The sequence below is a fragment of the Bos mutus genome, chromosome 19 (genome assembly GCF_027580195.1).
Source record: "Bos mutus isolate GX-2022 chromosome 19, NWIPB_WYAK_1.1, whole genome shotgun sequence".
Classification (NCBI taxonomy): domain Eukaryota; kingdom Metazoa; phylum Chordata; class Mammalia; order Artiodactyla; family Bovidae; genus Bos; species Bos mutus.
In genome coordinates this window covers 49,375,522-49,398,374 of record NC_091635.1, presented here as the reverse complement: position 1 = coordinate 49,398,374, position 22,853 = coordinate 49,375,522, and the positions used below count along the sequence as shown (strand labels likewise).

General features: G+C 36.9%; 1 protein-coding gene across 1 annotated transcript in view; it reads left to right on the top strand.

Annotated features, from left to right (window-relative positions):
- The window catches only part of USP32 (ubiquitin specific peptidase 32), a 212,666-nt gene that overhangs the window by 130,010 nt on the left and 59,803 nt on the right, over positions 1 to 22,853 (top strand). Inside the window, exons 6-10 of the mRNA XM_005892310.3 lie at positions 14,114 to 14,245; positions 16,113 to 16,220; positions 19,151 to 19,266; positions 19,797 to 19,859; positions 21,152 to 21,235. Coding sequence (XP_005892372.1) covers positions 14,114 to 14,245; positions 16,113 to 16,220; positions 19,151 to 19,266; positions 19,797 to 19,859; positions 21,152 to 21,235 — 503 coding nt within the window. The remainder of the gene's footprint in view (positions 1 to 14,113; positions 14,246 to 16,112; positions 16,221 to 19,150; positions 19,267 to 19,796; positions 19,860 to 21,151; positions 21,236 to 22,853) is intronic.

The following is a 22,853-nucleotide window of genomic DNA, read 5'->3' as shown; positions in this document are numbered from 1 at the left end:
TGCTGTGATGTATGTTGGAGAGTGTTTTGCCTATGTTCTTCTCTAGGAGTTTTATAGTTTCTGGTCTAACATTTAGATCTTTAATCCATTTTTAAGAGGATCTTTAGTTCCTCTTCGGTTTCTGCCATAACGGTGATGTCATCTGCATATCTGAGGTTATTGATACTTTCCCGGCAATCTAGATTTCAACTTCTGCTTCATCCAGCCCACGATTTCGCATGATGTATGTACTCTGCATATAAGTTAAATAAGCAGGGTGACAGTATACAGTACTCCTTTCCCAGTTTGGAACCAGTCCATTGTTGCATATCTGGTTCTAACAGTTGCTTCTTGACCTGCATACATGCTTCTCAGGAGACAAGTGAGATGGTCTGGTACTCCGATCTCTTTAAGAATTTGCCACAGTTTGTTGTGATGCACACAGTCAAAAGACTTTTGCATAAGTCAGTGAAGCAGAAGTAGTTGTTTTTCTGGAATTCTCTTGCTTTTTTTTATGATCCATCGGATTTTGGCAATTTGATCTCTGATTCCTCTGCTTATTCTAAATCCTGCTTGAACATCTGGAAATTCTTGGTTCACGTACTGTTGAAGCCTAGCATGGAGAATTTTGAGCATTACTTTGCTAGCGTGTGAAATGAGTACAATTATGCGGTAGCTTGAACATTCTTTGACACTGTCTTTCTTTGGGATTGGAATGAAAACTGACCTTTTCCAGTCCTGTGGTCACTGCTGGATTTTCCAAATTTGCTGTTATATTGATTGCAGCACTTTAACAGCAGCATCTGTTAGGATTTGAAATGGTTCAGCTGGAATACCATCATTCCACTAGCTTTGTTCATAGTAATGCTTCCTGAGGCCCACTTGACTTGGCCCTCCAGAATGTGTAGGTATGTGATCACACTATCATGTTTATCTGAGTCATTGAGATCTTTTTTGTCTAGTTCTTCTGTGTATTCTTGCCACCTCTTCTTAACTATCTTCTGCTAGGCCATACTGTTTCTGTCCTTTATTGTACCCATCTTTGCATGAAATATTCCCTTGATATCTCTGGTTTTCTTGAAGAGATCTCTAGTCTTTCCCATTATATTGTTTTCCTCTATTTCTTTGCATTGGTCCCTGAGGAAGGCTTTCTTATCTCTCCTTGCTGTTCTTTGAAACTCTGCATTTAGATGGGTAGGTCTTTCTTTTTCTCCTTTGCCTTTAGCTTCTCTTCTTTTCTCAGCTATTTGTGAGGCCTCCTCAGAGAACCATTTTGCCTTTTTTGCATTTCTGTTTCTTGGGGATGGTTTTGATCACTACCCCTTGTACAGTGTTACGAGCCTTTATCCATAGTTCCTCAGGCACTCTATCAGTTCTAATCCCTTGAATCTATTTGTCACTTCCACTGTATAATCGTAAGGAACTTGATTTAGGTCATACTGTTATGGCCTAGTAGTTTTCCCTACTTTCTTCAATTTAAGTCGAATTTTGCAATAAGGAGTTCATGATCTGAGCCACAGTCAGCTCCCAGTCTTGTTTTTGCTAACTGTATAGAGCTTCTCCATTTTTGGCTGCAAAGACTATAATCAGTCTGATTTTGGTATTGACTATCTGGCGTTATCCATGTGTCGAGTTGTCTCTTTGTGTTGTTGGAAAAGGGTGTTTGCTATGACCAGTGCGTTCTCTTGGGAAAACTCTGTTAGCCTTTGCCCTGCTTCATTTTGTACTCCCGGGGCCAAACTTGCACTCCAGGTATCTCTTGACTTCCTGCTTCTACATTCCAGTCCCCTGTGATGAAAAGGACATCTTTTTTTGGTGTTAGTTCTAGAAGGTCTTGTAGGTCATCATAGAACTGTTCAACCTCAGCTTCTTCCGCATTAGTGGTTGGGGCATAAACTTGAATTACTGTGATACTGATTTGGCTCACAGTATTTGGAAATACTGTGAATTCCATTTGGCTTGGAAATGAACAGATCATTGCATCATTTTTGAGATTGCACCTAAGTAGTGCATTTCAGATTCCTGTTGACTATGATGGCTACTACATTTCTTCTAAGGGATTCTTGCCCACAGTAGTAGATATAAGGGTCATCTGAAGTAAATTCACCCATTGCTGTCCATTTTAGTTCACTGATTCCTAAAATGTCAGTGTTCACTCTTACCATCTCCTGTTTGACCACTTCCAATTTACCTTGATTCATGGACCTAACATTCCAGATTCCTATGCAATGTTGTTCTTTATAGCATCAGACTTTACTTTCACCACCAGATGTCCACAACTGGACGTTGTTTCCATTTTGGCTCAGCCTATTCATGCTGTCTGGAGTTATTTCTCCAGTCTTCTCCAGTAGCATATTGGTCACCTACTGACCTGGGGAGTTCATCTTTCAGTGAGGCCAAACTATGATAGGGGTAATAACGACCTCCTTCAGAGGACTTACGCCAGCATGCCGCAGCTCCCAGGACTGTTGTAGTCAGTGCCTCTGACCTCGAGACAGGCTACTGTCGACACACACCTCCGCCGGAGATTCCTGGACACTCACTTGAAAGTCTGACTCCGTCTCTTGTGGGCTCACTGCTCCTTTCTCCTGGGTCCTTGTGTGCACAGCGTTTTGTTTGTGCCCTCCTAGAATGTTTCCCCCGTCCTGTGGAAGTTCTGTAATCAAATCCCACTGTCTTTCAAAGTCAGATTCCCTGGGGGTTCTCTGTCCTTTTGCTGGATCCCCAGGTTGGGAAATCTGTTGTGGGTACCATAACTTTTCCAAGAGGGCGGGAACTTCTTTGTTATAATTGTTCCCCAGTTTGTTTCTCATCTGCTTGGCAGCTCTACAGTGAAGCTAATGGTGACCTCCTCCAAGAGGACGTATGCCATATGCCGTGCCTCCCAGGTCTGCTGCAGCCAGAGCCCCTGTCCTCGAAACAAAACACTGCTCACACGTGCCTCCAAGGCAGGTCTGGCTCAGTCTCTTGTGCAGGTCACTGCTCCTTTCCCTGGGTCCTGGTAGAGGATCGGGAAGCCATCTTTTCAAATTAGGCCGGTAGGGGGAACTAGAGGGCTTTTCTTATATCTGCTGCTTCTCATTTGCCTTCAACTCAAAATAATCCTTATACTGAAGCAGCATTTCCGGTAGCATATGGTGCTACATGAAATGTTACCTTTTTTAAAGGACTCAGCATTGTGCCTGGTATAGAATAGGCGCTTTACAATGAATATGCATCCTCTCTTTTTTTTTTTGGAGGTGCCGCAAGGCATGTGAGATCTTAGTTCCCTGACCAGGGATTGAACCTGTGCCCCCTGCATTGGAAGCACAGAGTCCTAACAAGTGGACCACCAAGGGATTCCCTTCGGAGAAGGCAGTGGCACCCCACTCCAGTACTCTTGCCTGGAAAATCCCTTGGACGGAGGAGCCTGGTAGGCTGCAGTCCATGGGGTTGCTAAGAGTCGGGCACGACTGAGCGACTTCACTTTCACTTTTCACTTTCATGTATTGGAGAAGGAAATGGCAACCCAATCCAGTGTTCTTGCCTGGAGAATCCCAGGGATAGAGGAGCCTGATGGGCTGCCGTCTATGGGGTCACACAGAGTCGGACATGACTGAAGCGACTTAGCAGTAAGGGATTCCCTTCATCCTCTTGTATTAGTAAACAGTTGGCTAGGAAATGTCAGTAAGCTTCATCCCACTTTCTCAGAGAGTAATTGTTTGGGGAACAAGCAATTTTATAACAGAGGACTGTAGATCACTACAAAAATTAACTCATCCATGTCAATAGGAAGAAAATGTTTTCCTTACTAATTTGCTTTCCTTTACTTTACAGTTTATAAAAATAAAGGTATAACATACAACTCAATTGCTCCTGGCTTCAGCAAATAGCTGCTTTCTTAGTGGACTTTCCTATGAAAGCATTATCATAAAATCAGAATTACTGCTAAATTTCTTATAGAAATTCTGACATGGGCAGGTTTATATTCTGATGACTGTGATTTATTGTATTAGTTATAAATTCTAAGCTTCTAGCTAAGCAATTCACTGTGGACCACATTGCAGGGTTTTCCACTCAAAAATATTTGGTACATTAAACTTTTGAAATAATATATTAGGAATGTGGAAAATTGGGATAAAAATAGAGAATGTTATTAACTTGTCATTTATAAGTAGACATTTATTTTAAAGCATCAGTGACTGCATTTAAATTTGTGTAATAAGCCAAGATATCTAGGAAACAAAAAGGAGTTATAAGTTTTCACTTGTAAATAACATTTATGTTAGAGTACAGATGTATTTACTTTTTCACATATGATTATAAAGTAAAACTTGAAGTCCAGTAAGTTGAACATACTGCCATTTTTAATCAAATTTTTTCTCTTTTATGTATATCACAGATGAAACTGGGTCACTGTTTATTTATATTATTACACACTGAATACTGTATATTCAGTACAGAGTTTAGAATAATTAACTGATTTGATCTATACAAGATTTTAAATTTTGTCATGGCCAGTAGTTTTTAGAACTTAAGATTCCAAACTATTGTTACTTTACCTTTTATTTAAATTTAAGAAATTGAATTAGAACTTTTTGGATTTTTGGCAATGCCACCCACAGTGCAGAATTTCAGTTCCCCAACCAGGGACTCAGTGAAAGCACTGAGCCCTAACTATTGGACTGCCAGGAAATTTCATGAATTAGAACTTCAGCCAAAAGGTCAAATTGTTAAACAGATTTTTATCAACAACAGATTTTTATGATATGTTTTTATTTTGTAATTTGCTACTTAAATACCTAAGATTAGATTTCCTAAAAAGATCTTTTTTGTCAAATGTTAATATATATACAGTGTTTTATTGACAAGTTAATTTTTATACATTTTGATGATATTCCGAATTGGAGAACATGTATAGATAACATAAACATTTTCTATATAGTTTAAATATTTGAAATAGTTTGGTACAGATTTTATTGGTGTTGTCATCATTATTATTGATATCTGAAAGAAGATTCTACTTTCTAAGACTAATCATTTGGTTTTTTCCTTTTAGTACCCTTTCCTCACCCATTTTGTTCATCATTATTTAGCATCACATAGTGTTGAACTTTGGAGACACAGACTATAAACTCAAAATGTAATTTGTTTTAATCAACTTTTTACAAATTTAGTGTATTGAATCCCCTACTATTGTACATGCATAGTCTTATCTAAACACAGTTTGGAAGCTCTGCTTGAGTTTGAAGGCTCATCTTTTAGATGCTTCGGAATGTCTACATTCTAACTGAACTGTCTACTAATTCTAGGTTGAATTGACATTTTTAACATTCCTTTTTTTTTTTTGGCAGGGGGTGGGGAGGTGTCACTCACTGGAAAGTAAAGTTCTTTCTTGTTTTTTGTCTTTTATTGTGGGTCCAGAGCATAAATCCTTCTTACAGGTTCTCCTTTTGCTTTTTTTAAATTATAGCAGAATATAACGGTTAATCTTTGTTTTTGCTTGTCTGTCCTATTGTTAGGTTGGTGCAAATGTAACTGCGGTTTCAGACCATGAATTTTAAATCGTTATAACTAGGTTCAAACACATCTTTATTAATCAAAATAGGACCCATTATAGTCAACACATTTTTGCCAACGAGAACGAAGTTTGTTTATTCCTGTAGCGTAAAAATCTGTACTTTGGGATTCTAGAAACTCTTGGGAAGTGTTTTCTGCCTCCTGCTGGTTGTGGAAGCTTTTTACCTGCAAAAAGCTGTCGAGATGCTTGAAGAAGTCATAGTTGATAAGAGGTCATGTGAATATGGCAGATGAGGCAAAACTTCATAGCCCAGTTCATTCAACTTTTGAAGCATTGGTTGTATGATGTGCTGTCGGTCCTTGTCGTGGAGAATTGGTCCTATTCTGTTGACCAGTACCAGCTGTAGTCATTGCAGTTTTCTCATCAATTTGCTGGGCAGACTTTTCAGATGTAATGTTTTGCTGGAATTCAGAAAGCTGAAATGGATCAGACAGGCAGCAGACCACCAAACAGTGACCATGACCTTTTTTTCATTCAAGTTTGGCTTTGCGAAGTGCTTTGGAGCTTCTCAGTCCAGCCAGTGAGGTGGTCGTCACTGGTTGTCATATAAAATCCACTTTTTGTCACACATCACAGTCCTATCGAGAAACGGTTTATTTTGTTGGGTAAAATAGAAGAAGACAACACTTCAAAATGATGATTTTTAAAATTTGCTGTCAGTTTATGCAGCACATGTTTATCAAGCTTTTTTATCTTTCCAATTTGCTTCAAATGCCAAATGACTATGGAGTGGTCAATGTTGAGTTCTTCAGCAACTTCTCATGTAGTTTTAAGAGGATCAGGTTTGATGATTGTTCTCAAATGGTTGTTGTCAACTTCTGATGGCTGGCCATTACACTCCTCATCTTCAAGGCTCTTGTCTCCTTTGCAAAACTTCTTGAAACACCACTGCCCTGTACGTTCGTTAGCAGGTCCTGGACCAAATGCATTGTTGATGTTGCAAGTTATCTCTGCTGCTGTATGACCTATCTTGAATGTGAATAAGAAAATCACTCAAATTTGCTTTTTGTCTGACATCATTTCCCTAGTATAAAATAAATATAAAATACACATCAAGTAATAAGTCATTAGCAAAAAAAAGTGAAGTGAAAAATACACATTAAAATGATGTATAAAATAGCCACATTTATTTAAGAATATATTCCAGTATCAAATGGCAAAGTACAACATTGCAAAACTGCAATTACTTTTGCACCAACCTAATACTACCTGTTTTCCATAGAGATTTTTACACGTGTTTTTGCCTTTGTAATATCCTTCTGCTGCACTCATTTTTCCTTTCTGATCAACCCTTAGATGTTCTGTGTGTACCTCTTTTTAATATCAAGACTTCCAGGGCCTATCTATCTGCTAATGTGCTCTCTGAAAACTGTGTCTCTGTTCCTTCGTTGTACTTTCCACACTAGATTAAAATGACCCATTTTCTCTTCTACTAGAATCTAAATAAAATTATTTTGTTCACAGTCATGTCTAATTTTTAGCACAATGTCAGACACACAAAATGTCTTTATGAATGTTTGCCAAATATTAAATGATCTTGACCATTGGTCCTGTTCTTTTTTCTTCCCCCCCTCCAAAAAAATGCTTAGAAAGAAAGAAAGTGAAGTTGCTCAGTCGTGTCCTACTCTTTGCGACCCCATGGACTGTAGCCTACCAGGCTTCTCAGTCCATGGGATTCTCCAAGCAAGAGTATTGGAGTGGGGTGCCATTGCCTTCTCCAGGGGATCTTCCCGACCCAGGGATCAAAACTGGGTCTCCTGCATTGGAGGCAGACACTTTAACCTCTGAGCCACCAGGGAAGCCCCCAAAAAAACGCTTAGGAAGGTTCCAATTTACCACATGCAGACTGAGCACTTACTAAAGGAAGCACTGTGCTCCTTTGTACATTGTCTCACTCAAGCCTGTACCACCTCTGAAGTTAATTTTATCTCCATTCCAAAAATGAGGAAACCACAGCTATGAAGAGTTAAAGAAACTTTTCTCAAGATCAAATAGCTAAGAGGTGCTGAAATTGGGATATTAGAACCCAGAGTGCATATTATTATCCCTTTAGAATTTGGAGACAGTTTATTGACACACAGTCATTTTGCTTCTTTAATCTTTTATGAGTGGTCTGTGACTGCAGGTAAAAGGAGGTGGCCATGTGGTAGTTGTGGTTGCGGTGAGCCATCTTCCTCAGACTTGCTTTGGACAGCCTTGCAGGCTCACTTTTCCAATTTCCTTTTTTTTCCCCCTTGGGATACCTTCAAATGATTATTATTTTGAATTTCTCTTTAATAATTAATTTCATTGGATCCAGCAAGATCATTTACCAGCAGTGAAATAGGTGATTAGAAGAACTATGATTTTTAAGGACTGCGTTTTAAATTGAGAATTTTTTTCCTTAATGATGATCATATTTTCATAGAGTTCAGGTATATTATTTAGAAGAAAATATGTGTGCTAATTCTTTCTGTAAATATGTGTTTCAAATAGTAGAATCTAGATCCTGAGGTAATTTATAAATATTTGGGGCTAATTTTAGGGCCATTGAACTCTCTTTCATTGTTTTTCTTTTCTTATCTGAGTCAAATTTATATAGTTTCTATTTTAGCATTTATTATCTCAACTAAAATATACATATTATTATATTACCTTGTCACATTTTAGTTTGCAATGTTAAGACCTTCTTTGTGTAAGAAAAAAGTACTTGAGTGATTCTTCGGCCATCAACTGCCTAGTAAATCTTCATGTCCCTTCTTCAGTATCCTCTTCATTATCTTCTTATCTGGTTGTAATGATGTAAGGCTTAAGTAGATTACAGAAGGTCATTGCTTTTGAGAACAGGTTGCTTTCTCAGAAATGTTGCAGAACTGTGTTACTCTTTGAAAATACTTCGTATTTTCCTGGGCCTTGTTTTTTGTTTTTAAATGAGAATCCAGTTCTGGCATTAAAAAGTGCTTTCTGCAGCTGGAGCCTTCCGATAAGGTGGGACTTGATTAGGATGGCTCAAAGGGCAGGCCGACAACTATTTAGACTGTTGGGAATATGTTATGCTACTGTTGTGAACCAGAAAAAATTATACCCATAGGTGGGTGATAAATTCATTCCTGTTTAGCAAATAAAATAGAAGTTTTGGTATTGATTTATGAATTGCAAATAGAGTAACTACTGCCATTATTACCTCTAACTTCTTTAAGTGAAAATAAAGTTAGTTGTTTTTCTTCTCAGCAGTTCAGCTGACAACTCATAGAAGTTTCATATAATTTTAAAAATCAATTCCAGTTACAAAGTAATTGAACCTTTGCAAAGGTTAATTCATCAAGAGGTTACAATATAGTAATGAATGTAGTATGAAAGTAATATATTTGTTATTTGGTTAAATAAGAAAAAATATATGATAGTTATATTGTATGTACCTGAGACATGTACCTTGTATGAAAATTGTATCTTTTTTGTGTCATCTTTTTTGATGATTTTTGGCTTCCCTGATAGCTCAGTTGGTAAAAAAATCCGCCTGCAATGCAGGAGACCTCTGTTCAGTTCCTGGGTCAGGAAGATCCCCTAGAGAAGGGAAAGGCTACCTACTCCAGTATTCTGGCCTGAAGAATTCCATGGACCATATAGTCCATGGAGTCGCAGGGTCGAACACGACTGAGTGACTTTCACTCACTTTTGATGATTTTTCTGTAAAATCTTAAAAATGAAATTTATCCCATTGATTATTTAAAACTGAACTAGGGGAAATTCCCTGGTGGTTAGGATTCGGCACTTTCATTGTTGCTGCCTGGGTTCAGTCCCTGGTTTTGGAATTGAGATTCCGTATCCTGCAAGCCACGAGGCATAGCAAAAAAAAACCCCACTCTGAACTAGGATTTTGTGTAATGTGAAAAATCATACAGTGGTATAGATGATAGAATGAAATTATTAGATATAATCTTCCCAAACAGCCCAGGTGACAATCAAGTACATTTATGATTATAGTTAAATGAAGCCAGAGAACTGTGTTTCCTTTTCCTTTTTTTGATTACCTACATTTTAAATATTTTTCATGCAGCAAAATATACCACTAGTTTAATAAAAATAAGTAATACAAATTTTTAAATCAATTTAGTGTTATTAGTATTTTCATTTTTTAACTTCATAAAATACATTATCTTATATCCTTATCACTCAGTTACTTATTACTTTTAGTAAATAATAAGTGATTAGTTTCCTTTACTTCAAAAAGCGGGAAGTGGAATGTGACTGCTTTCTGACTTAGTCACTCAGTAGTGTCCGACTCTTTGCAACCCCGTGGACTGTAGCCTGACTGTTTCCTCTGTCCATGGGATTTTCTAGGCAAGAATACTGGAGTGGGTTGCCATTTCCTTCTCTAGAGGATCTTCCAGAGCCAGGGATCAGACCTAGATCTCCCGCTTTGCAGGCAGATTCTTTACTGTCTGAGCCACCAGGGAAGCCCTTACTTCAAGTGTAGGGTAACTTCATTGCTGCTTCTGGACTCCTTCTCCATAGGTTTTAAGAGTATATGTTCTAGGATAGGCAAGGCAAGAACTTTCCAGGAGAGCATTCATCTTTGTAAATTGTGGGGACTAATTACATGTCTCAAAGCCTTTTTTGTTTGCAGCTATGGCAGGTATATAGTTATTCCCATGAACTTTTCTTTCTACTTAAGAATAAATTAGAAGAGTGTCTTTCTGAAAATCTTACTTCTTTCATTTACTGATCTATAGGATGATGTGTACAAAATTTTGTTCTCCCAGCAAAGGATTTTTATTTTTTGTTTTCAAAAAAAAGTCATTCTCTTTTAGATCTTTAGACATAGTGAACATCAGAGTAGAGTAGGGGATAGGAAGGAAAGACAGAGAAGCATTAGCTTTCTGTCCTGGGAGCCCCTTGAAAGTCAAGCCAAAGGAGTAGTTTTTTTTCTTAAAATTTTATGTAAGTTGGTGGAATATGTTTTCATTTATTAACCAATTTTTATGACTATGATATTTGTATAAATACAGTACAATACATACGTTGATTTGACTATCTCTTAGATATCTTGCTGATAAGGACAAGTTTTTACCTGAAATTTTTTCTTAAAACTCCTAAGAAATAGTGTAAGAATGAATGCTTTGAAGTCACTGGAAATTTAAAATACATTGTTCTTGTCTTCCCAGGTAACTTGTAAGATATTGTCCATTAAAAAATATTTATGGAGTGCTCAAAATGTACCAGGTATTATTCGAAGTTTTAGAACATAGCAAAGAATAAAATAGACCCAAAAACCTGCCCACAAGGAGTATATGTTCTAGTTGGAGGAGACAGCAATAAACAAAACAAATGAGTCGTAGAGAGCAAAGTAAATAAAGAAGGAAAGGGGTGGAGGAATGTCATTGGATGGGATGGACTTTGGAAAATCTTGAGAATGTGACATAAGAGAAAAGATCTGAAGGAGTTGTGGAAATAGCCGTGCAGGTATCTTGGTAAATAGGGTTAAAAAGTTTTGAAGCAGAGAAGTAGCATGATTCTGTTTAAATTGTTCTTTTCAAATGACGTTTTATTCTTAGTGAAAAGTTCTCCCCATTTTTATGAATTATATGTCTTGTACTTGTTAATCTATTGTAGTCCTTATGTTTTTTAACTGCATGTATTGATTTAAACACACTTCTTGGCTGCCCACCAGGCTATTCCTAACTCAGCAGTCAAAAGTGGTGTTTGTTAGTTGGATCATGGCACTCCTCTGCTTCAGACCCTCCAGTGGTTCACAGTTTGACTTAAAATCAGAATCCTTCCAGTGGCCTGTATAATCTGACCACTGTTTTCTTGGTGACTTTATCTCCTACTACTCTCTCCTTACTATTATTATTATTCCCTCTGCTTACTAACTTCACTTTAGCCACTCTTGTTCTTTCTCTTCCTTGAGCTTTCGAGGCATGCTCTATCTCAAAGCCTCTATCCTTGTTCCTTCTGTCTAAAGTGTTTTTTCTCCATGCTTGGACCCCTTGCCTCCTTGAGATCTCTGCCCATGTTATCCTCACATTGTCAGGAGATAACCATCTCCAGCCAGTAGTTCTGTCCTGTGGAAATTTTGCTGAGACTGAGGCTAGGCAGTTTCATGGGCTGGCAGTTTCAATGGCTCACAGTTTTGAAGTCTCAGAATCTTGAAGGTTGCAGTCTGAAGACTCTGTGGTCCTAAGATGCTGTCATTTATGGAGTTGGAGTCTTGTGGTTATGCAACTTCAATTCAGGGATGCCAAACATATTTTTAAAAAGCAGTGAATATTTCAGACTTGTGGGCAGTATGGCTCTTCATTACAATTATTCAACTCTGCCATTGTAACATATTAGCAACCATAAACTGTGTATGTAAATGTTATTGTGTGCTAATAAAACATTATTTATACAAACATGCATGTGGCACCCCACTCCAGTACTCCTGCCTGGAAAATCCCATGGACGGAGGAACCTGGAAGGCTGCAGTCCATGGGGTCGCGAAGAGTTGGACACGACTGAGCAACTTTACATTCACTTTTCACTTTTATGCATTGGAGAAGGAAATGGCAACCCACTCCAGTGTTCTTGCCTGGAGAATCCCAGGGACAGGGGAGCCTGGTGGGCTGCCGTCTATGGGGTCACACAGAGTCGGACACGACTGAAGTGACTTAGCAGCAGCAGCATGCAACCAATGAGGCTAGAATTTGTAGACCTCCAGATTAAAAAACTGGTAGTTTCTGGGCTCTCTGGAATAGAAACATGAGCTCACCTTCAGAACATTTGAACTAGAGGTGTACTTCGTCTAACCAAAGCTGCAGCTAAACGCCCACCCACAATCTGTTATGATTAATGATGTCAGATGGACGTTAGGAGCCGAGCATTTCTTGTTTTCATCATTCCTTTGTATAGATAGTGGTTTCCATCTGGTATCACTTAATCTGAAGAACATCTTTTTATATTCCTTTTGGTATAGTTCTGCTGTTGATGAATTCTCTCAGCTTTTGTTTGTCAAAAAAATGCTTTATTTTACCTTTATTTTTGAAGGAGTTTTCATAGGTTATAGAGTTTAACAGGGTTTTAGTTTTTTTTCTCCTTTTTGATCCTCTTCCTCTCCTCGTGCCCCCATTGTCTTCTAGCTGCCTTGTTTCTGAAGAGAAACCATTGTTTAATTCCCCTGGTTATAATGTATTTTTTCTCCCTTCTCATGCTGCTTTAGAGATTTTTTTTTTCTTTATCAGCAACTTGGTTACATCTTACCTTGGTTTGGTTTTCTTTGAATTTTTCTTACACAGGGTTCATTGAACTTCTGGATTATGGGATTATAGTTTTTATCAAATTTGAAAAATTTTCAGCTGTTAAGTGTTTTAAACATTTTCTGCCCACTCTTTCCTGCGACCCCAATAATATATATGCTGTGCTTTTAAAAATTTTTTTATTTTTGGCTGTGCTGAATTTCGCTGCTGCGCAGGCTCTTCTCTAGTTTTGAGGGCTTCTCTCTAGTTGCAGTGAGAGGGCTTCTCGTTGTGGTGGCTTCTCTTGTGGAGCATGGGCTCTAGAGTGAGCAGGACTCCGTAGCTGCAGAGCACAGGCTCTGGAGGACACGATCAGCAGTCATGGCACATGTGCTTAGTTGCCTCACGGCCTGAGGGATCTTCCTGCACCAGGGGTCAAACCCGGTCTCCTGCATTGGCAGGTGGACTGTTTTACCACTGAGCCACCAGGTATACTTTTGATATTTGCTGTACTTTTGATATTGCCTTATAGGTCACTGAGATTCTAATAATTTTTTCAGTCTTTGTTCCTTGGAAGGAAAAAAACCACACATATAGAATGTAACCATAATTAGAGCTTATCTGGGACTTTTTTTAAAAAGAAAATGCATTTTCTGGTGAACGAGGAGAAAAAGCTGTTCATGTTTTCATGATGCCCCTATTACTTATCACACTATAAATTCTAATCTACTTTCTTTCTCATTTATTGACTTCATAATTTGAGTTTTTTTTAATATATATCTTTTAACTTTTTATTATATAATGGGAATTAGCCAATTAATAGTGTGTTGTGATAGTTTCAGGTGAACATCGAAGGGAACTTCATTACTTTTAACATCTTTTATCCTGTTCCTTTTCATTTCTTTAATAAGTACCGAATGTGTAAGTAGTTACCATATCAACAGGATGAATCAGACATAGACTCCTTCTGTTAGGATGTTTACAGTATAGCCAGGAGAGAAAAAAAAAAAAATATATATATATATATAAAATCATCAAATCCAGGATAGAGATTGAATATTAGCAAAAACGAGTACAGATAAAAATGTTGTGGGAAACCAGAATGAAACATCTCAGTTGTTTACGATTTACATGTTGGACTTAAAACAGCCTACTGGGGAAAAAATTCCATTTTAAAACCCGTTTTATGTTAATTTGACTTACTTTTCATTTCATTTTAGGTATAATGTGTTTGTTTTTCAGAGTTTTGTTTTAGGTAGTTGTTAGCAGTATAACTGAGAAATTAAAACATATCCTTAGAAGTTGCATTTTCAGGATGAGCTAACTAACTGCCTAGAAGAGAAGACTGAGGTTTTATGATCTTGTTTGATTTGACTCTCAGTGGAGGAATCAGACATCATTGATCTGGAGAAACGCTATTGGTTGCTGAAGGCTCAATCCCGAACTGGACGATTCGATTTAGAGACATTTGGCCCATTGGTTTCACCACCAATTCGTCCATCTCTAAGTGAAGGTAGGAATCATTCTGTTTCTATGATGTTCCTTGCTTAAACACACATGAGACCAGCTTTTATTTCTAACCAGTATATCTTAACTCTAAAAGGCCATAATGTTACAGGTTTGCAGGTTTCTTGCAAATAGTTCGGTGGGGAGGAAAATTAAATTGGGAATTAAGATTATAGTCTTGAGCGTCCTATTCTACTTATGTAACCTTGCATAAGTCAGTTTAGCTCCCTCATCGGTACATTTGTGCTAATTAGTCGCTCAGTCATGTTTGACTCTTTGACCCCATGGACTGTAGCCTGCCAGGCTCCTCTGTCCGTGGGATTCTCTAGGCAAGAATACTGGCGGGGGATGCCATGCCGTCCTCCAGGGAATTTTCCCAACGCAGGGACCAAACTAGGTTCTCTTGTGGCTCCTGCATTGGCAAGCAGGTTCTTTACCACTAGGGCCACCTGGGAAGCCTCCCTCTCACCTGTATATTCTCATATGTAAAATGTTTTGACCATGACAGTGGTTATGAAACTGTACTCCTGTGGGTGCCTCAGAAACTCACTCCTATAGTCCAGGGATTAGGGAGGTGGCCACTGAGCAGGGAAAGCTCTGGACTTCCACATACAGCCCCGCCTCTTCCTCAGCTCAAGAACCTCCACAATTTTTCTTTCACATAAGAAAGTTCACTGGGGAATTCCCTGACGGTCCAGCAGTTAGGACTCCTCGATTTCACTGCCAAGGGCCTGGGTTCAATTTCTGGTTGAGAAGTAGGATCCTGTGTGTGGCACAGCAAAAATTAAAAAAAAAGAAGAGAAAGGTGCCACTGTTGTGTCACTCCTTCCCCCACCCAAAAAAAGATTAGGAAACCACTGGACTGGTCCATATCTACAGTTCTCGCTTAGCCCTAAATTTCTCATTGCTATCACTTAAAAAGATGGAAATGTAAACAGTAGTTGTCGGGTGATATCACAAAAACCACATATGGTGTCTGAATACTTGGGTTTTCTTTCTGGTCCAGACCTTGTTAAACTTTGTTTTGGCAAGTTGTTTAACTCCTCCTTAGCTATGATTTTCCTACTCTTTAACTGAGGGCACAGAAGTAGAGTCTTGTAGACTATCTGTATTCTTCACATTCCCTGTGTATTTCGGAAATACTTGTTAGGGGAACCAGAAGAGATAGGACATCACCTACTTCAGAGGTGCAGTTGTGTTTTTAACCTTTTTAGAATTAGAGAGTGATAAGTCATTTTATTTGAAAATAAAATTATTTCATTTCTATGTCATATAAAAAGTTTGAAAACCACAGATTATATTATAAATTCCCTTTTATTTCTGAAATTTAAAATATTTATATTATCAAGTAGCACAAAGAAGACTGCAATACAGAATTTCTTTCTCTTATACTGTATTACTTTTTTTTTGCCTCATGAAAGAGCTTAATGGAGCTTATTAATAACAGCACAGTATATCTTTGATATGCAGTTCAACTTTTCTTCTTTTTTCCTTTTTCTTCTCATTCTTTCCAAATAAGGATAGTTGTGGTCTCTGGCTTTTCTTTTTTTTCGGTTCTTAATTTTTTTAATTTGTTTCTACTTTTTACATACTATAGTCATTTTTAGCTATAGGATTTGATATAAGATAGAGACAGGCAGGCAAACAGAACCAAACACTAAATGATAGTAATGTATTTTGCAGTCTGTTAAAAAGTTAAGTTTTATAATTATATCAGGAAAAAAAAACCTTCCTGAGACAGTGGGAGCTATTGATAAACTTTTATTTTTAATTCAGTAGTTTATGGGAAAAAGTCATGCCTCCTTTCATAAACATGTCATTAACATTAGGAAATTTGTTGATTCTGATTTATGTTGTCTTTTCCTATTTTACAGGTTTGTTTAATGCTTTTGATGAAAATCGTGACAATCACATAGATTTTAAGGAGATATCCTGTGGGTTATCAGCCTGTTGCAGAGGACCTCTTGCTGAAAGACAAAAATGTGAGTGTGTTAAACATTATCACAAAATTTGCAAACGATACCGAGAAAAATATCAGCATTCATTCATGTAGAAATCATCTGTGGATTAAGGCTTAAATTTTCATTACTTTGGCAAATATCTATGTTGAAGTTCTAGTGAGGTCACTGTAAGGATTTAGTCATCTTTTTTTTTTTTTTTTTTTACTGTGGAGTGATTTGGAATCTTTGTCATTAGTAATGGGGTTGATTTTCCAGATGAAGGTGCAGTTCATAATAAATGAACTACATCGATCATGATATCTTTGAAAATGTTAAGCACTTAGAAAATATTTTCTGGTAGTCTATATAGAAAATTTTGTATCTTACATGACTTGAATTATAGTTTATTTTCTGTCACTTCTATACATTAATATTTTATTAACAAAATGAAATTTATGATCAAAACACAATTTTATTAAATACTAAAAGTCTTTTAAACCTACTAAAAATGTTATGCCATAATTTATAAGCATTAGTATATTGCTTTAATAAATCTTAACCATATTTGAGAAAATGTAAGTTTACATTTAATTGGAATCTAATTCTAATATATTTACAAAAGTCATTATCTCTCTGTCTTTCAAAAATACAGTTTCACAAATGTTGCCTATTTTGGCTATGCTACTTGTTAGATTTCTTTTTTCTTCTTTGATATGGTATACTATTATTCCAGCATGATTTTATGATAGATTATTTGTTTCCATTAAAGTTCAAATACTAAATAAAGAGACTGACATCTTTGCTTCTCAGTTGAGGTTTATTATTGCCTTAAAATTTTTTAAAAATTGTTTTTTGCTAGTGCAAGTTAATAAGCTAGAGTGATTCATTTGATGTTAATTAGCAAATGTTAGTATTTCTAATTGTTCAGTTCAGTCGCTCAGTTGTGTCCGACTCTTTGCAACCCCATGAATGGCAGCACACTGGGCCTCCCTGTCCATCACCAACTCCCGGAATTTACCCAAACTCATGTCTATCGAGTCGGTGATGCCATCCAGCCATCTCATCCTCTGTCATCCCCTTCTCCTCCTGTCCCAAATCCCTCCCAGCATCAGGGTCTTTTCCAATGAGTCAACTCTTCGCATGAGGTGGCCAAAGTATTGGAGTTTGAGCTTCAACATCAGTCCTTCCAATGAATACCCAGGACTGATCTCCTTCAGGATGGACTGGTTGGATCTCCTTGCAGTCCAAGGGACTCTCAAGAGTCTTTTCCAACACCACAGTTCAAAAACATCAATTCTTCAGTGCTCAGCTTTCTTCACAGTCCAACTCTTTCTAATTGTTAGCCTGTTGTAGATAAACAAAAAATTGAAGAGTTGAACTTGTTCCTTGGCAAAAAAAAAAAAAAAAATAGTTGAGTGTACCTTTAATTACACTGGAGAGGGAAAATCTTTGTATGGTTATCTCTTAGTATCAGCTGGGAGTTGGTTCTGGGACCCCTCTAGGACACCAAAATCCATGAATACTCAATTTCTTATATAAAATGGCATAGTGTTTGCATATATAAACTACATATATATTCTTATGTACTTTAAATCATCTCTAGGTTACTTATAATACCTAATGCAATGTAAATAGTTGTAAATACAATGTAGATGCTGTATAAATAGTTGCCAGTGTGTGGCAAATTCAAGTTTTACTCTTGGAAACTTCCTGAAGATTTTTTTAAAATTTTTATATATTTTTGTTTTGTGGTTGAATCTGGGAACGTGGAACCCCTTGGTATGGAGGGCCAAATGTACCAGCTTGTGTTGATTCTTAATATAGATGGAATATTTTCAGCATTGTGAGAATCAATTCTGAAATGATCAGTTTAAAATATTGAAAATTAAAGGCTTGAATTACCACCTCAAAATCTGCAAGATAATGTATAGTAACTTTCAGTTCAGTTCAGTTGCTCAGTCGTGTCCGACTCTTTGCTACCCCATGAATTGCAGCACACCAGGCGGCCCTGTCCATCACCAACTCCCGGAGTTCACTCAGATTCACATCTATCGAGTCGGTGATGCCATCCAGCCATTTCATCCTCTGTCATCCCCTTCTCCTCCTGCCCCCAATCCCTCCCAGCATCAGAGTCTTCTCCAATGAGTCAACTCTTTGCATGAGGTGGCCAAAGTATTGGAGTTTCAGCTTTAGCATCAGTCCTTCCAAAGAACACCCAGGACTGATCTCCTTTAGGATGCACTGGTTGGATCTCCTTGCAGCCCAAGGGACTCTCAAAGTCTTCTCCAACATCACAGTTCAAAAGCATCAATTCTTTGGCGCTCAGCTTTCTTTATAGTCCAACTCTCACATCCATACATGACTACTGGAAAAACCATAGCCTTGACCAGACAGACCTTTGTTGGCAAAGTAATGTCTCTGCTTTTCAATATGCTGTCTAGGTTGGTCGTAACTTTTCTTCCAAGGAGTAAGCGTCTTTTAATTTCATGGCTCCAATCACCATCTGCAGTGATTTTGGAGCCCCAAAAAATAAAGTCTGACACTGTTTCCAGTTTCCCCATCTATCTCCCATGCAGTGATGGGACCAGATGCCATGATCTTAGTTTTCTGAATGTTGAGCTTTAAGCCAACTTTTTCACTCTCCTCTTTCACTTTCATCAAGAGGCTTTTTACTGTAGTAAATTGGATCTTATTAATATTTTTCAGTTTATAAGGAATTTAGCTCTAGATTTAGAGGCAGGATAAGGTTCTCCAGCCTGGCTAATGATTTGGAGAGAGAGACTTAGAAATGTGTGCAGGAAGCCCTACAAGTTCAGAGGACTTCCATGACATAGTCTGCTCCAGATGAAAATTTAATCCAGAATGTACTTGCTTGAGAAACTTTGTAATTTTACTAGGGCAGCTTCTAGTAATATGTATTGTACTTCAAAGTATAAAAGTGATTTCCCTCCAAAAGAGTTTCTTTTGTTTAGTTTGTTTCAAGGTGTTTGATGTTGACCGTGATGGAGTTCTCTCCAGGGTTGAGCTGAGAAACATGGTTCTTGCACTATTAGAGGTCTGGAAGGACAACCGCACTGATGATATACCGGTAAATTCTGCTTGTATATACATTTTGGTGCATGTAAACTTCACACCAACAGGAAAATGCAGTGAATAAAATTTTTAAAGAGATCAAGAATAAAGGATTTGCTTTGACTTCTAGTTGCTATATTATGCTACTCAAAATATCTGTAGTTAAAAGTACAAAATTGGGAAGAGAATTTGCCTTAGAAAATTTAATAAACTGAATGTATTGTAAATATTTGACCAAAATATATACTTTTGTTATTGTTTGGTCACTAAGTTGTGTTTGACTCTTTTGCAACCCTGTGGACTGTAGCCTGGCTAGGCTCCTGTGTCCATAGGATTTCCCAGGCACCAATACTGGAGTGGGTTGTCATTTCCTTCTCCATAGGATCTTCCCAACCAAGGGACTGAACCCATGTCTTCTGCATTGGCAGGCAGGTTCTTTACCTCTGAGCCACCAGGGAAGCCCAACATCATATACTTAGTCACTGACTAATAAAAATGATAATCTGCTTTTTTTCTAATTACTTCTTTGGGTTTCTGTTTTTACAGGAATTACACATGGATCTATGTGACATTGTAGAAGGCATATTGAATGCACATGACACCACGAAGGTGAGTGCACCTGGGACTGACTTCTTTCTAAAAATACCTCACACTTTGAATTGGTATATGTAGCTGGTATATATATTTAAATCTCTTGTACGTTGTCTCAACCAAGTGCTTATTTGGACCAGTGGTTACAGTCCCTCCAAGCTGTCTCTAAAGACAGCCCATTCCGTATTTCCAATTTTAGTATATGTGCTGTCGAAGCAAGCAAAGCCTATTCCACCTTTAAACAACTCCGCTGAAGTGTTATATACATAAAAACATTTATATTTTATAAGGTAGGCATGTTATAAAAATTAAGTAAACACAGCCCATGCAATCTACAGTTTATAATCTGTATTTCTCCCATTTTAATAAGTTATAGAAAGGCTAACCTTGTACTGAGCAAAGGAAATGCTGGTAAAATGAAAACACATTGTATGATTCCATTTATATGAAGTTTGAGAATAGGGACAAAACCAGCAAATGGTAATAGGTGTTACAACAGTGGTTTTGCAGATGAGTGATTCAACTGGGAAGGGCCATAAGGAGATAATGGAAATGACTATCTTAATCTGGATACATACATTGTTTTACAAAATTTCTAAAGTAATACTGGTAAAGGTCTCTTCTGAGTTCTTTAATAGCATCCAGAATAACCATGTAATAGAAATAAGCATGTACTTTACAAATAATAAATTCTTGAACTTAGTTTGACAACATTTATTAGTTAGGGATATTATAATAGGTTTTCTCCTGTAGCTTGCTGTGGTTTTCATACAGAATGTATGAAAAATGTAATTTTTAGTACACTTTGAAACCAAAAAAGAGTAACATTAAATTATATTTTAGGGAAATGTAATATAGATACTCATTTTTTATTTTTATTAAGTTCTTTTCAATCTCTAAGAATTCTGATGAAGTTGCTAAATATTTCTAAGAAGGGGGTCTTAGAAAATTGTTAGGATTTTATAAACACTTCGACCACTTGAGTTTGTATTTGCGTCAACCTGGGGCCTTTTGTAGGTTCCATAGGTAACGTATGAACCAGAAGATAATGTGAGTTATTTCCCAGGTGTTGTTGAAAGAAGAAGATGGTTGGTGATAAATTATCCTCATTGCCATTGACTACTTTAATGAAAACTTTTAAACTTATCCTGGCTGGCCTATTTCTCAGATGAACAGATAGCACCTGCCTTAAATTGTTGGATTTCTTTCAGACAAATAATCATTAGAAGTTTAATAAACCAGATTTTACTCAAATAAAAAATGAGGGCATTCTTAATATGAGGTCTTTTAAAATACTGTTTCTCTTTCAGATGGGTCATCTTACTCTAGAAGACTATCAAATCTGGAGTGTGAAAAATGTTCTTGCCAATGAATTTTTGAATCTACTTTTCCAGGTATGTTTAAGGTAAATGACAAGTACAGAGGGCAGTGATACCAGTAGTTCTTCATCTTTTCCATTACGTAGTAGTTAACTGCCATCTAAGCTACAAAACCATATATTATAAAAAAAACTACATTATCCTATATACTACCTGAAAGATGGTGAGATAAAGCATGAGTGCCTACTGAAGTTTCTCAAAGTCATGAGAAGTTAGGAGAGTGGAATATAGCTGATCATGTTTATCTTAAAACTCGTCACAGAGCAGAATGTAGACACAGAGAATAATTTAAATTGTGAAAGCCATTATAATTGCTATTTTTCTTCAAAGACCCCTCCTAATAAGGCCGTGGAACAGAGATGGTTCACAAATAGGCACCTGTAAATTTTTCACAAAATATTCAATCTTTCCAGTTAAGAGATTATCTTAGATGCAAAGTTATTTCTTTTTTTTTTCTAATTCTTTATAAGGTCCAAAAAAGATCAAAGGAGAAGGAAGAAAGAATAGCTGCTAGGAATGAGCAGCCAGATTTTAACTGTTTTCCCAGTTAAAATAGGTCTCTTGCTCCCATTTTAAAAAATAGTTTATGAAAAAAAAAAAAAAATAAATAATAGTTTATGGTTTCCATTTTTCATAGTTTTTCATAAATACGTAAGTTGACTTAATAGTGATATTTTAGATTCTCCTTATTTTCCTTTCCTTGTAAAAGCACCCCTGTGAAAGTCAGAAAAGTTTGGTATCTTTGTCTTTATCATGATCTTCCATTATAAATAAAGAGGTCTATGACATAACTGTTAGAATAAATGGAAATTGAACTCTTCCTAGTGGATAATTACTAACTAATGTATATTTAAAGCATATGCAATCTGATACGCTTATAATAGCCATTTAAATCATTCAGCTACTCCACTATCAGTTTTCAACAGGAATTTAAGTTGATGGCTTTGGAAAATAAAAAATGTACAAAAGTAATATAAATCACTACTGTAAACAGAAATGACTTACTTGATAATATGAAAATTGATGAGCTCTTTTTTTAATCTCACTTAAAATAATATTCTCAAATTTTAAGTCATAATTAATTATATAAACATTTCGACCACTTGAGTTTGTATTTGCGTCATCTTGTAGTTCTCAGGCAGCAAAGCATTTTGAATTTTTGTATTGGCTTGACTATTTTCTCATGCTTATCAGGGACTTGCTGTGAAAGTATTTTCCTGTGATTCTAATTTATAAATAAACGAATGCTTGAGATTTGTTTCTGTATGTCAGTGTTTCCAGCATTATATTAAACAGTTGAAAGATTTTTTCATTGAGTACCCATTTACCCATCATCTACCTTTTACTGTGCTCACTTTATCCCATATTTAGACATGCTTTTAAAACTTTACGTTCACTTAATATATGTGTAAACAGATTGCCCTGAGTTATCCCCATGGATCCAGTCTAATCACACTAATCCTTAGAAGTGGAAAACTTTTCCCAGCTATGGTCAGAGAAAAAGAGATGGCATTGGGAGCAGGGCTAGAGAGGTGCAGATCTGTTAGCTTTGAAGGTAGAGAAAGAGCCATGAGCATAGGATTGTGGGTGAATTTTAGACACTGGAAAACGGAAGGAAGCATATTCTTCCTTT